We start from the raw sequence: 15,849 nt of genomic DNA, 5'->3' as shown, positions 1-15,849 counted from the left end.
ACATACAGTAACAGACATAAGGAACAGATAAAGCCACTTAAAATTAGTCCAAGAAATAAATGTACATATGAAAAAGTTTTTACGTATGAAAAAACCTTTACAAAGAAAGCCATTAATAATAATAATAATAATAATAATAATAATAATAATAATAATAATAATAATAATTTTGTTTTGTATGCCAACCCTCTCCGAAGACTCGGGGCGGCTCACAACACAATAGCAATACAATTTAGATACAAATCTAATGTTAAAAAATGAAAAAACTAATTGAAAAATACATTATAAAAACTTATCTACTACACAGTCATACACACTCAGTCCAACTAAATAAAAACATAATAAACATAATATGGTCAGCAAAAAAAGGAGGGGGGAGATTAATATACAATACAGGTTCTTTGTTCATCTATCAAGCTTACTGAAACAAATCTCAGTGCCTCACTTTCTCCATGGGTGCCAGTTGCTGCTTGAGGTCTTCTAACCTCCCAATCAACTCCTTCTCTTTGTTCAGTTGGTGTTCTTCAATACACAATGTGGTATAGAGCTGCTGAACCAAAGTCTTCACATCATTCAACGTGGTAGCATCTTCGTGGCTTAAGAGATCTAAAGAAGAACACAGATCTTTTAATATCATTATTTTTCAGAGCATGAGGGTACTGTGAAGAAAGTCCTACTGAAGGACTGAAATTTAAAAATTCAAATAAAACAGGATGGAATTAACTGGATTACTCAATCCGTAGCATGGGAACTCAACTCATGTTCCTGCAAATTTTTAAACAAATGTTCCAATATAAGTTTAGCTTATGCTTGCCGATTATCCCAAGATAAAAAAACTGATACAACTCTTCTAGGCTGGATTGGCATATTACAAAAATAAGAAAGCCCAAAATTCCATTTAAAATTCAGTATCTAAAATGTGATAATTGGGCCATACTTTTAATGTTGCCTTTATTTTTTATTTGTTAAGATAAAAATCCATTCTACAGCAAACAAGTCACTTGAAAATGTTAGTGTTTGATATTTAACATTAATTGGCTTTTGGATTCAATCAGTAGACAAGTCTTCTTGTTCCTGTGGCATTTCCATCATCAATATTTTTATCAACAGCTGCATGAAAAAATGCTGCTGAGTTTTGTCCAAACCAGTCCCTTACATTTTGAAGCCATGATGCTCTTCTTCTGCCTGGATTAAGTGAAGGATGCCATATTTTTCCGGGTGTAAACAGCAGGTAAATATTCTATTTCAGTTCATCTTATTTGTATTCCGCCTTTATTATTTTTACAAATAACTCAGTGTAGCAAACATATACAAAAGCATCTTCCATTTCCTAAACTCAAAATCTCCTGATTTCCAGCCTAGTGCCTTAACTATTAAATCTATGTATGTTTGTGTGTGTGTTTGTGTAAGATGGTATAGCATTACAAATACGGAATGCATGACTATGTGAAAATTGTACTCAAATGGGTTGGCAAATCAGAAAAGTACTTCAAATTCTTTACACTCCATTTCCCTCTTAATACTTTAAGGTTTGTAAGGGTATATAAGGAAGATGAGTTTCATCCATTCACAAAACAAAAGCAACATAAAACAGATGCATGAAAAAATTAATGTCTTGTTTCATGTAATGATAAAAATAGAACTTAAATCAAATAATAATGCAGAGAATGTCTAAAGATCACCAGGTGCCCTCATTTTTGGCTCCTTTTGGCAGAAGTTTGAGTCTGGAAAAAGAAATGGAGGACTTCTGCACCATCTGAATCATATAAGAATTTCTGATGTCAGAAAGAAATACAACCATATACAAAAATGAGATGAAATACACAATGGACAGGACATGCCATCCAGCATAAGAAATAATAATAATAATAATAATAATAATAATAATAATAATAATAATAATAATAATAATTTATTGGATTTGTATGCCGCCCCTCTCCGTAGACTCGAGGCGGCTAACAACAATGATAAAAACAACATGTAACAATCCAATAATAAAAACAACTAAAAACCCTTATTATAAAATCAAACATATACACAAACATACCATGCATAACTTGTAATGGCCTAGGGGGAAGGAATATCTCAACTCCCCCATGCCTGGCAGTATAAATAAGTCTTGAGTAGTTTACGAAAGACAGGGAGGGTGGGGGCAGTTCTAATCTCCGTGGGGAGTTGGTTCCAGAGGGCCGGGGCCGCCACAGAGAAGGCTCTTCCCCTGGGGCCCGCCAAACGACATTGTTTTGTCGACGGGAGCCGGAGAAGGCCAACTCTGTGGGACCTTATTAGTTGCTGGGATTTGTGCAGTAGCAGGCGGTTCCGGAGGTAATCTGGTCCAATGCCATGTAGGGCTTTAAAGGTCATGACCAACACTTTGAATTGTGACCAGAAACTGATCGGCAGCCAATGCAAGCCACGGAGTGTTGAAGAAACGTGGGCGAATCTTGGAAGCCCCATGATGGCTCTCACGACTGCGTTCTGCACGATCTGAAGTGTCCGAACACTTTTCAAAGGTAGCCCCATGTAGAGAGCATTGCAGTAATCGAACCTCGAGGTGTCTGAATGAGCACATATTCAAACCATTACAAATAGATTTCCCCCCATTTATGCATTTAATCTGAAGAGTCCTAAGAAAGCTCAAGTAATAAGACTTTGATCCAGACTAATATGATCCAGACTTCAGATCGTGCAGAATGCAGCTGCGAGAGCAGTCATGGGCTTACCCAGATATGCCCATGTTTCACCATCACTCCGCAGTCTGCATTGGCTGCCGATCAGTTTCCGGTCACAATTCAAAGTGTTGGTTATGACCTTTAAAGCCCTTCATGGCACTGGACCAGAATATCTCCGAGACCGCCTTCTGCCGCACGAATCCCAGCGACCGATTAGGTCCCACAGAGTGGGCCTCCTCCGGGTCCCGTCAACTAAACAATGTCGGTTGGCGGGCCCCAGGGGGAGAGCCTTCTCTGTGGCGGCACCGGCTCTCTGGAACCAATTCCCCCCGGAGATCAGAACTGCCCCTACTCTTCCTGCCTTCCGTAAACTCCTCAAAACCCACCTTTGCCGTCAGGCATGGGGAAACTAAACATCTTCCCCTGGGCACGTTGAATTTATATATGGTATGCTTGTGTGTGTGTATGTTAGTATAGGGGTTTTTCTTAAATTTATAATATTTTAATTAATTGGATTATGTATTGGATTGTCTTTTCACTTGTTGTGAGCCGCCCCGAGTTTTCGGAGAGGGGCGGCATACAAACCCAAATAATAAATAAATAAATAAATAATAAATAAAATAAATAATATAGCTTAATTTACATTTTTATACCTCAAGGTACAAGACAATTTGTTTGAACTTTCTTTCTTAACATTTTACTGAAAGGATATTGTATCTTCATTTAGAAAGCCCTAAACATCTGTTTAAGCCCTTCCAATGGGGAAGGAATCCCAAAGGTGCTTTTTTCAAGAGGCAACGGAACTTTCTTGTTTTTCTTTGAAGACGTTTCGCTTCTTATCCAATAAGCTTCTTCAGCTCTGAAGCTCTATCTTCAGAGTTGAAGAAGCTTCTTGCATGAGAAGCAAAACGTCTTCAAAGACAAAAAACAGAAAGTCCAGTTGCCTCTTGAAAAAAGCATCTTTGGGACAGCTATGACTTGGATGATTGAGAATCTCCAGAGACAATGGGTAAGGAGGTCTCCAAAAATCAGACAACATTGAATGGGAGTTGGGGGGGGGGTGGATAATGAAATCTAGCTTTGGTTAAAAGATGAAACTGTGTAAATAACGAATGACAATAAAAATCAAGCCTGTTTTCATCTTTTCCCTTTACTAAAAATGTGGACCCTGAGTGCTCATTTTGAAGAGAAAAATAACATGTAAAAGTCTCCCCTAAAATGCAGAAGATCCCGAACCTTTTAGTCTTCTAAAAGGCTGTGAAGATTAAACTCTTGCCCAATCACTGGTCAAGATATTAGTTAAGTCCACTATAGGAGGTGCCTTGTTGATAGGTTTTTATAAAGCACTGATTGTTGTATCACAAGTACAGCCTTTTGTTTAGTGACAAAAGGTTTAGTTTATAACGGCACTGAAAAAAGTGACTTATGACCATTTTTCACACTTATTTACTGTTGCACATGGTTATGTGATCAAGATTCAGGCATTTGGCAACTGGATATTAATGATGGTTGCTGTTACATTCTCAGACTGAAGCACATAGGTTTCAGTCGGGTCCTCTTCTACCTAAGCGGATTGAAGATATTTTGCAACAGTTTCTCTTCTCAAAACTAAAACTCATTTCACAGCACATACACAAAATATAGGAAAAAATGTCAGCCGCGACTCAACTAAACCAGACATAGCACCGTTATTCTCAAGGCTTGGAGAAATAGCATGGATATCATGATGGCCGGCGATTTGGAGAAGACACATCTTTCGAAACAGGCATGAAATTATCTTTTTAATTATTGGATGGAGGAGTTTCATGCAAATGACTTCTGGAAATCTATCCCAATTGAACTCTATCTCCTCTTACCTCTCTTTGGTGGACGGACGTGGTAACTCAAGTCATTAATTACTAGTTTGAACTCGTCGAGAAGTAGAAGGTCTATGCTTGTGGAAGCTGCTACTCGTGTTCCATCTGAAAGCAAAACAGGAATAGATGTATTAAGAGCTAGATATGACTTATTAATATTCCAGCAGTGTTCCATTGAAAATTAGGACTATTCCATCCTGGAGAAATGAACTGCAACTATAGTTTAAGGCAGACCCTTAACCCAAGCTTGGCAACTTTAAGCCAAATTTGAAGACCTTTGGTTCTAATATATAATCTCAAAAATACAGGTAAATCTTGACTTGAAAAACATTTGAAGTTACAGCGCTGAAAAAAAATGTGATTTATGACTAGTCCTTTCACTTAGTCTGCTGCAGCATCCCTATGGTTGCATGATCAAAATTCGGGTGCTTGGCAACTGGCATGTATTTATTTAGGATGGTTGCAACATCCCAGGATAATACGACCGCCATCTGCAACCTTCCCAGCTGACTTCCAACAAGCAAAGTCAATGGTGGAAGCCAGATTCACTTAGCAACTATGTGATTCACTTAACAGCTGCAGTAATTAGCTGAACAACTGTGCCAACTATTACCTTGCTTAATGATGCAAATTCTGGTCGTAAGACGAGGACTACCTGTATCTCACAACTAAACTATTCTTTGTATAATTCTACCTGGTAGAAGCAGGGCTGTGGATGGGCAAAATGGATCACGAGGAAAAACATCAACCAAAAGAAGTGGGTAGGAAGGGGGGCACAAAAGTGGGTAGGACACCTATTTCCTATCTTTTTTAGTTGCAAACAACTTTCCATTTTCAAATGTTTTTTTCTCCCAATGGAGCCCTAAGACCAGAAATGGACTTGAGGGGAAGAATTTTTTTTTAATTGACAGATACTATTACAAGCAAGAAATGGCAAATGGGGAGATTGTTTTAACATCTTTTGTCTATTTCTCTTCTGATTTTACCCTGATCCACTGACAAATCTTTGGCCAATATAGCCAGCATGTGTTCGATATAATTAAGACCTGCTATTTTATACTTTTACTTTTTCTATTACATATTTAACTTCTACTTGGTGACTACCATTCTCCTCTTTGGAACTCTGCTCTGTTGCCAAAAGTTACATGCAGTGATGATTGCACACTTTTTGTGCAGGTGGGTATTTCGTACGCACACACGCCTGATGCACGCTGCCCGCGTATGCAGTTTTGCGAAAACTTACCTTTGGCATTACTGCTGGGGAGAAACACAGCTGAGGCATGGCAATCCACTCTGCAGCGTGAATCAGCTGAGAAGATAATAGATCAGCAAAGCGCAGGGGCAGTGAGTGGGCCCATCTGATCATCAGAGCGAACCAGTTCGCTCCCAGCTGATTGTCAGATCCAAACCAGTAGAATCCCACCCCTGGTTACATACTATTTTTCTTTCTCCAAAAGTGAAGCGGCTAATCTTACACAACCCCAATCTCCAGATGTAACAACAACAACAACAAAAAGTCAACAAAAGAGTGAAAGATAGCCACATCAATAGCCCTGAGTGTAAATATGGTCACCTAACATCAAAAACATCATCAAAAAAGCACACAACAAAGAATGTTTTTTCTGCGTCAGCTCAGGAAGCTCAAACTGCCCAAGGAGCTGCTGATACAGTTCTACAGAGGAATCATTGAGTCTGTCATCTGCACCTCTATAACTGTCTGGTTTGGTGCTGCAACCCAACAGGACCGACACAGACTTCAGAGGATAATCAGAACTGCAGAAAAAACAATTGCTGCCAACCTGCCTTCCATTGAGGACCTGTATACTGCACGAGTCAAAAAGAGGGCGGGTAAAATATTTACTGACCCCTAACATCCTGAACACAAATTGTTTCAACTCCTACCCTCAAAACGTCGCTACAGAGCACTGCACACCAAGACAACTAGAAACAAGAACAGTTTTTTTCCGAACGCCATCACTCTACTAAACAAATAATTCCCTCAACACTGTCAGACTTTCTACTAAATCTGCACTTCTATTCTACTAGTTTTTTTCATCATTCCTATCACCCATTTTCTCCCATGTTAACTGTATGACTGTAACTTGTTGCTTATATCCTAAGATTTTTATTAATATTGCTTCTTCATTGCTTATTTGACCCCTATGATAATCATTAAGTGTTGTGCCACATGATTCTTGACAAATGTATATTTTATTTTATGTACGCTGAGAGCATATGCACCAAGACAAATTCCTTGTGTGTCCAATCACACTTGGCCAATAAAAATTCTATTCTATTCTATTCTAAATAATCCACAAGAGCATGCTGGCTGGGGAATTCTGAAGTCCACAAATTTTTTAAGTTGAGAAATAGTGATCTAATCTAAAGCCAAAGGAGGTCATTGGGTTCATCCAGTAATGCTCAGTAGTACCTGGTGAATAAATTGCAACTCGGTCGATTCCCCGGTCTTCTGCCTGGAGTTGTTGTAAGAATATTCCAACGGAGTCCGAGAGAGGTTTAAGTGTAAACTGGCAGCGTTCCCGCCGAGAAGGAAGACTCAAGGATATCACTGGTAGCCCATTTTGGTAAATCACTGTAACGTCTGAAAAGGATAAACAGGGACAGCTGAAATAGATTCAGAAAGGCATGTAACAATGTACACTGGTGTTAAGTTGAAGCCTATAGACAAAAGGCACATTTCACAAAATTAGTTATCCTAAACTATCATAGATATCATAGATAGTTTAACTGATTCTTCTGAACACTGCAGAGGGTTACGCTAGAGGTTTCTTCACAGCCTTCCCAAATCTATACTTCTAACATTCCTAGAAGATTGCCAAATATTGACTTCAATTATTCAATTACACTTCCTTCTTGAGAAGTGTTCCCTAGGAAAAGGAGTTTTTCATGTAACAATCATTTTGGAACATGGGTTGTGAAGCAATAGCTACTTCATTCAAAGTAAATGTTATCCAAGTCCCAAAAGAAAGGAGATCATTGGAAATAAATGCTATTGTATATTCTGTTGAATATAGAAAACTGAATTTCTCCTCTGGTATTAGGGGAGATGAATTCATTTCCAAAATGGTTGGAGCCACATTATAGACCAAGGGTGTCAAATTCAAGATCTAAAACCTGCATCTGGCCCACAAGGTGCTTAAATCTGGCCTGCAGGGCCACCCTGGAAACAACGAAGGACCATCTCGTGGTGCCTCTGCCAGCAAAAACGGAGCTCAGGAGGGCCGTGTGCGGTCTTCCTGAGCTTACTTTTCATTGGCAGAGAGCTCAGGCCATGACAGGAGCTGACACAAATGATGTTGATTTGGCCACGCCTACCCCGCCACACACCCCATGGTAAAACACAACTCTGATGTGGCTCTCAATGAAATAGAGTGTGACACCCTTGTTATAGACAGTAAAGAAGATGACCGTGAGTGAGATATGCAAGCTCCATCACCATACCAAGAAGGGGTTAAACTTTTTTTTTTAATGTGCACAACATCCAGATAATATCGGGAAATAGTTTAGACCAGTGGTTCCCAACTTGGGGCCCAAGCCTCACAGCGGGGTAATTTGATTTTTAATGGGGGCGACTAGAACCTTGTTTAAACCAAGCCTTTTACGCTTCCTCCAAATGACTAGTTCACGTTTTGAATAGTAGGAATTATATGTCACGGAGGGAGGGGGAGAGTCAGGATTTTAGAGATGCTTAGGTGAGCCATGGCCAAAAATAGGTTGGGAACCATTGGTTGACACAGACAGCTCCCTTATTCATTGAATTATAGGGAGAAAGAGGAAGTGCAACCTATTCCAATTTGGAAGATTCTGTTATATAATAATAATAATAATAATAATAATAATAATAATAATAATAATACAACAGAGTTGGAAATGACATTGGAGGTATTCTAGTCCAGAGGTCCCCAACCGCCGGTCCGCAGACCAGGACCGGGCCGTTGGGGGTTTTCAGCCGGTCCGCGGCGGCGCTGCCCTCCCGGCAGAGAACATTATGCAGGACGGGGTGGGGCGTCGGGCGGTGACGCAGCCCTCCACACTTCTCCACAGGGCGGGGAGAATCAGGAGGCTCCTTTGGCGGCTGGGGGCTGCCTGGCTTTGTGATTTTGGCTGGGGGGGGGAGTTAGGAAGGTCCTACTTCTCCCCCCCCCAGCCAAAAATTCAAAGCCTATCTGCTGGATACGGGCGATGAGTGGGACAGAGCGGCGCGGAAGCCTCTTGCAGCAGCTGCCACAGCCACCGGCTTCGGCGCCGTTCGTCCCGCCCATCGCCCGTATCCAGCAGAAGCTGCTGCCCGAGTGCTCTTGGCCGGCGGGATTCAAAGTGCTGGGGTGGGGGTGTCCTGACAGCCCCCCCACCCCAGTGCTTCGCCTCCCGCTGGGACACCCCCCACCCCAGCACTTTAAATCCCGCCGGCCAAGAGCACTCGGGCAGCAGCTTCTGCCAGACACAGGCAATGAGCGGGACGAGCAGCGCCGAAGCCGGTGGCTGTGGCAGCTGCTGCAAGAGGCTTCCGCGCCGCTCTGTCCCACTCATCGCCCGTATCCAGCAGATAGGCTTTGAATTTTTGGCTGGGGGGGGGAGAAGTAGGACCTTCCTAACTCCCCCCCCAGCCAAAATCACAAAGCCAGGCAGCCCCCAGCCGCCAAAGGAGCCTCCTGATTCTCCCCGCCCTGTGGAGAAGTGTGGAGGGCTGCGTCACTAAGCTCCACCCCTCCATAACCCCACCCCCATATGACCAAAGCCCCCCCCCCCGGGCCGTGGAAAACTCGTCTAACTTAAAGCCGGTCCCTGGTGCTAAAAAGGTTGGGGACCTCTGTTCTAGTCCAATCACCTGCTTAGGCAGGAAACCCTACATCACTTCAGACAAATGATTATCCAACATCTTCTTAAAAACTTTCAGTGTTGGAGCATTCACATCTTCTGGAGAAAAGCTGTTCCATGGATTAATTGTTATAACTGTTAGGAAAGTTCTCCTTAGTTCTAAGTTGCTTTTCTCCTTGATTAGTTTCCACCCATTCCTTCTGGTCCTACCCTCAGGTGCTTTGGAGAATATTTGGACTCCCTCTTCTTTGTGGCATCCTCTGAGATATTTGAACAATGCCATCATGTCTCCCCTAGTTCTTCATATGCTATATTATATTCAGATATTTATATTCATATTATAGCCGATCTCAGCAAGAGTAGTTTTAGTCTTCGTGTGAAGTTGATTTTAGGTCTGCAGGACTCACACACACACACACACACAAAGATAGGGCTGAAATTTCAGCCATTTGGGATCTGGATAGCTTTTAAGGGAGGTCTAAATATTTCATGAAAACGTAATGCATGAGTTGACTCCCCAATGGGGAAAAAAAGCACAGTTTTATTGCCAATTTCAGCAGCACATTCTAACTGATGTAAAAGTAAGGCTAGTTACCCTGTAATCTGCAAGTTGTCCTCTGTTGTCCACATTTTGCACTATGTTTTAAGTATTGACAGAGTTTTATATGCAGGTCAAAATGATATGATTGCTTTAGGTAGCAGATGTGGTTTCATGAAATGGGAATGAATAGCATCAAAAGTATTGGAGAACCAAGCTCTAAAACACCATCATATTGAAATAATTCCTTTAGATTCAGTTAAAGAAGCTTTCCCAAATATCTGTGTTAGATATGCTGGTTATGACATAACAACCCACCTTTGTTTTATTAAAAATCTAAGTCACAAACTTGCATGTTTCCTCAGTCATCCTACTTTTCCAACCTTGAATCCATCCATTCCTGAATCAATAAAACTACTGATTATTGAAACAAGTTTTTGCATGTTGACAAGATGATGCAACCTGTAGTTTCAAAAGGATATTCCCTATGGAAAGCCAGCCCTCAGCATCTGTGAACCAATTGGGCTTAGCTGAGAGATAAACAGAGCACAAGCAGTGCCATTAAAAAGGAGAAGGTGGTGAACCAAATCTGGTAAATAGTTCTAAATACTTGGAAACACGGGCTGAGTCTTCAGCAATATATGACCTTTTTAAATTTTTTGTGCTACTGTTCTTCTTCCTCTCCCATTACCCATGTAAAAGACCTATATGCAATTTTGTACCCTATTAAGTGTTGTTCCTTGACAAATGTATGCGTTCTTTTATGTACACTGAGAGCATATGCTTTAAAGAGAAATTCCTTGTGTGTCCAATCACACTTGGCCAAAAAAGAATTCAGTTCAATCCAATTCAATTCAACTTTGGTGCTGCATTCAAACATTTTAAATATACAGTGTTCCCTCGATTTTCGTGGGTTCGAACTTTGCGAAAAGTCTATACCACGGTTTTTCAAAAATATTAATTAAAAAATATTTTGCGGTTTTTTCCTCTATACCACGGTTTTTCCTGCCCGATGACGTCATATATCATCACCAAACTTTCGTCCACCTTTAATAAATATTTTTTTAATAAACTTTAATAAAGAAACATGGTGAGTAATAATCTAAATGGTTGCTAAGGGAATGGGAAATTGCAACTTAGGGGTTTTAAGTGTTAAGGGATGGCTTGTGATACTGTTCAAAGCCAAAAATAGTGTATTTACTTCCGCATCTCTACTTCACGGAAATTCAACTTTCGCAGGCGGTCTCGGAACGCATCCCCTGCGAAAATCGAGGGAACACGTGTACTGCAATCTAATTCTGCAGTATTTTCTTTCTTGAACTTAGGCAATGCCATTTTTGCAGCATCAGCAATAGCAGCCATCCATCAATCACAATCTGAAACAAGTGGAACAATTTGGTTATATAAGATGATATATCTACATAAAATTGGTGACCGATGATTTCCCCAAATAAACTGAAAGATCTCCTCCTTCTAATCATCTTTCTTTTCTTAAAAAGGTATGATTTTTTTTTTTGTTTGAACTACAGGTAGACCTCAATTTGGGGTGGTTTTTTTAAACAATGGTCAAGAATTACAATGGCATCAGAAAGGATGCTTTACAACCTGTAAAGCACTTCCAGTTAGAATATAATAAAATAACACAGCTGGGAGGGATTTTGGAGGTCTTATAGTCCAACCTCCTGCTCTAGCAGGAGACCTCATATTATTTTGGATAAATGGTTGTCACAAAGCATTGCACTGTTGCCACCACGGTCATGTGGTCACACAGTCCAGTCTTTTCTTAAAAACATCCAGTGATGGAGCGCCCATGATTTTTGAAGGCAAGCTGTTCCACTGGCCCTCACTGTTAGGAAGTTTCTCCGTAATTCCAGGTTGCTTCTCCCCTTGTTCAGTTTCCATCCATTGCTCTCCTTGTTTAGTTTCTTGTCCTGCCTTCAGGTGTTTTGGAAAATAACTTATCTGCTATAACATTCCAACATGGTGGTATAGTTTCCATGTCTTAACATAATTTCACATTTCACTTGGTTGTTTTGCAGTATTCTCCATGACCAGGTGAGTCACAGACAGATAGCAGCAGGACAAAAGTTCAGAAGGGGTGACCACAACTGTTCTTAAATTCAGATTAAGGTGTATTAAGAAGCAAATATCACTAAAGGAATTTAGTTAAGAAGCTCAACCGATATTTGTTGGTCAAACATGGTAGATGAGGTGAACTCATGAATGCACAGCAGAGAAAACTGAAATCTGTCAGAATAAGATCACATCTGCATTTCAAATTCAACCCGAGATGCCGAAAATAAAGCAAAGGTCTTAAAAAGCACACCGGTTTCAAAACAGAAAGAATGCAGAAGTGTAATAACTGCACAGAATATAGGCAAGCTGGCTTTTGAAGGAGAAGCAGCAGCCCTGGTGTACGGGAGACTGTCTGCAAAAAAACCCTGACCTTCAGAACAAAGGCAGAAGCTCTGAACAGCCTTCCCACATGTTACAAAGATGCTGTCTTGGAAAAGAAATTATTTGTTTTTTTTGTCATGAACAAATAGCCGTGGAGAAAGATCCTTAACAAAGCAGAATATGGAAAAGAAAAACAAATGACCCCCAATAACGATGACCCATATTTTGCAATTCAGTATTGTGGAAAGACTAAAGCAAGCAAGATGCCTCAATAGTTTATTTGAACAGAAAAAGGGTTCTCACACACACACCTCTAAGTTAATCTCCTTTTTCATCATTTTTAAATTTGAAAAAGTACAATTAATTAAGCTAAAAAACAAATTATTTGACCATCTGAACAAAAACCCTTTAAAGAAAGATTTATCAATATATTACTCACCATCAGAGGGCACTACAGTACTGCAATAGACAGCTCCCATAGACTGCAAAGGAGGAAATCTTTGGTGCGCCTAGAAAAAAAAATGAGCATTTTTTGTTGTTGTTAAAACAGTAAATGTTCAGTTGCTTCAGACGACCCATGCCATGATACTTAATCTTGCTATCTCTTTTAACAACTACAGCATGGAAAATAGTAAACCAGGTTTAACAATGGAAGAAAAACCTCATCATTTGATGGAGATATTCTCCTAAACCAGTTTTCATACCTTTCATTTTTGATCGTCAGATTGTTAAAAGGCAAATTAGGCAGACATTAAATGTTTAAGAGTTCTTTGGGCATGAATTTCTATTTGGAGTTAACAAATGGAAAAAAGTCATTCATAGGCGGACAGAACCAAGAATGGAATGCTACACTAACAGGATAGGCTAGAAACGGAGTCATATACCACTACTCCTTGTTCAGTGACCACATTCTGTTCCACATGACCAGGCTATTAAATGAAATGGTCACTAAGTAAACACATGGCAGAGAGAGAAAGCAATGATGTGAAGATCATTGTTTACTAACTTTTCCATCTGATAAAATTCCCTCAGACAGCTATGCTGGTGTCATTAGACCATAGAGTAGGGGTGTCAAACTCAATTTCATTGAGGGCCTCATCAGGGTTATGTTTGACCTTGGGGTGTATGTGAGCATGGCCAGAATGGATGTGGCCAACTCAATGTCATTCATGCAGGGGGTGCTAATGGTGGCCCAAGTGCACTGCCAGTAAAGACGGGCTCCCAGCCTCCGCTTATGACTGCAATGGCCTTCTACAACCCTCTGACAGTGAAAATGGAGCTAGGGAGGGCAGTTCGCGGCCCTCCTAAACTCATTTTTCACTGGAATGGATCCAGCCAGTGGGTCTTGAGTTTTGACACCCCTGCCATAGAGTCATAGAGCTGGAAGAGACCCTAGAGGACTTCCACTGCTCAAGGCAGAAGACCTTAAACCAGTGATGGCGAGCCTTTTTTTTCCTCAAGTGCCGAAAGAGAGTGTGTGTGCGCTATCATGTAAGTGCCCACAGCCATAATTAAATGCCTGGAAGGGACAAAAACAGCTTCCCCCACTTGCAGAGGCTCTCTGGAGGCCAGAAACGGACTGTTTCCCAACTTCTGGTGGGCCCAGTAGGCTCGTGTTTCACACCTCCCCCCCCCCCCCGGCTCAAAAGGCTTCCATGGAGCTGGGGGAGGGTAAAAACGCCCTTCCCATCTGCCCGGAAGCTCTCTGGAAGTCAAAAATGCCCTCCCAGAGCCTCTTTGTGAGCCAAAAATCTCAGCTGGTCAGCACATACATGCACATTGGACCTGACCTAGGGCAACAGCTCATGTGCCAGAAGATATGGCTCCATGTGCCACCTGTGGCATCCATGCCATAGGTTCACCATCACTGCCTTATACCATCCTGGTTAAATGGTTTCCCACTTTATTTCTGAAAACCTGGAGTGACGGAATAGCCACAATTCTGGGAAGCAATTCTATTGCATTCATACCAAGCCATTCCAGCATGCCCATGAAATTTGTTTATAAATAAGCACATTGTCCAGAAAATGATTTTTTATTACCATTTATTACCATTGTATTTGCAAGTGGTTTTTAACCAAGGTGGTCACTAAAAGAGGAGGAGGGGATATATTCAGCAGTCCCAGTCAGAATATCTAACATTAGATTGATCAGTGTGGTGCATTTTAGGCAAGCAAACTTACAAGAAAAAAATGAATATACAGTGGTACCTCAAGATACGAACCCCTCGTCTTACGAACAACTCGTGATACGAACCCGGGGTTCAGAAAAATTTTGCCTCTTCTTACGAACTTTTTTCGAGTTACGAACCGGTGTTCGGAGACTGCTGGGAAGCCGCGCGGCTGTTTTAAAAGGTGACAGCCGGGCGGCGGGGCTTCCCAGAAGCCTCCCGAAACCCGGTTCGTAACTCGAACAAAGTTCGTAAGAAGAGGCAAAATTTTTCTGAACCCCGGGTTCGGTTCGGGAGGTTGCTGGGAAGCCCCCCAGCCCGGCTGTCACCTTTTAAAACAGCTGCGCCGCTTCCCAGCTGTCTCCCAAAGCCGAACGCGGAAGTTCAGCTTTGGCATTCAGCTTTAGGAGACAGCTGGGAAGCGGCGCGGCTGTTTTAAAAGGTCGCAGCCGGCCTGGGGGGCTTCCCAGCATCCCCCCGAACCCCGAACCTGGGTTTGGGGGGGGGTGCTGGGAAGCCCCCCAGGCCGGCTGCGACCTTTTAAAACAGCCGCGCCGCTTCCCAGCTATCTCCTGAAGCCAAACGCGGAAGTTCGGCTTTGCCGTTCGGCTTTAGGAGACAGATGGGAAGCGGCGCGGCTGTTTTAAAAGGTCGCAGCCGGCCTGGGGGGCTTCCCAGCACCCCCCCGAACCCCGAACCCGGGTTCGGGGGGGTGCTGGGAAGCCCCCCAGGCCGGCTGCGACCTTTTAAAAGAGCCGCGCCGTTCGGCTTTGCCGTTCGGCTTCAGGAGACAGATGGGAAGCGGCGCGGCTCTTTTAAAAGGTCGCAGCCGGCCTGAAGGGCTTCCCAGCACCCCCCCGAACCCGGGGGGTGCTGGGAAGCCCCCCAGGCCGGCTGTCACCTTTTAAAACAGCCGCGCGGCTTCCCAGCAGTCGCCGAAAGCCGTTTTTTTGCGGGGGGGGGTTTGGTTGCACGGATTAATTGACTTTACATTGTTTCCTATGGGAAACAATGTTTCGTCTTACGAACCTTTCGTCTTACGAACCTCCTCCTTGCACCAATTAAGTTCGTATCATGAGGTATTACTGTATATACAGTGAACCCTCGAGTTTCGCGTCCTCAAGGATCGCGAAAGGGCTATTTCGCGAGTTTTCAACCCGGAAGTAAACTCCACCATCTACGCATGCGTGCCCTTCCACGCATGCGTAGATGGTGGAGTTTCCCCGCCGGGCAGAGGCTTCCCTGGGTCTTCCCCCTCTTGCCCCCGTAAGACCCCAGCGGCGGCGCGAGCAACGGCGTGGGCGGGCGGGCGGCACGCGCGGGGACACCCCAGCTCGGCTCCCCAGCTGGGAAGCGGCCCCAGCAACAGCGTGGGCG

General features: G+C 42.5%; 1 protein-coding gene across 2 annotated transcripts in view; it reads right to left on the bottom strand.

Moving 5' to 3' along the window:
* The window catches only part of MCU (mitochondrial calcium uniporter), a 146,460-nt gene that overhangs the window by 18,471 nt on the left and 112,140 nt on the right, over positions 1-15,849 (bottom strand). For both annotated transcript variants that reach the window (XM_070752269.1, XM_070752268.1), the window contains exons 2-5: positions 12,742-12,811; positions 6,960-7,130; positions 4,529-4,633; positions 446-606 (exon numbers count right to left, since the gene is read on the bottom strand). In XM_070752269.1, coding sequence (XP_070608370.1) covers positions 446-606; positions 4,529-4,633; positions 6,960-7,130; positions 12,742-12,811 — 507 coding nt within the window. The remainder of the gene's footprint in view (positions 1-445; positions 607-4,528; positions 4,634-6,959; positions 7,131-12,741; positions 12,812-15,849) is intronic.

This window comes from Erythrolamprus reginae, chromosome 5, assembly GCF_031021105.1.
Source record: "Erythrolamprus reginae isolate rEryReg1 chromosome 5, rEryReg1.hap1, whole genome shotgun sequence".
In the NCBI taxonomy this organism is placed as follows: Eukaryota; Metazoa; Chordata; class Lepidosauria; order Squamata; family Dipsadidae; genus Erythrolamprus; species Erythrolamprus reginae.
This window is presented reverse-complemented; position numbering and strand designations above follow the sequence as displayed.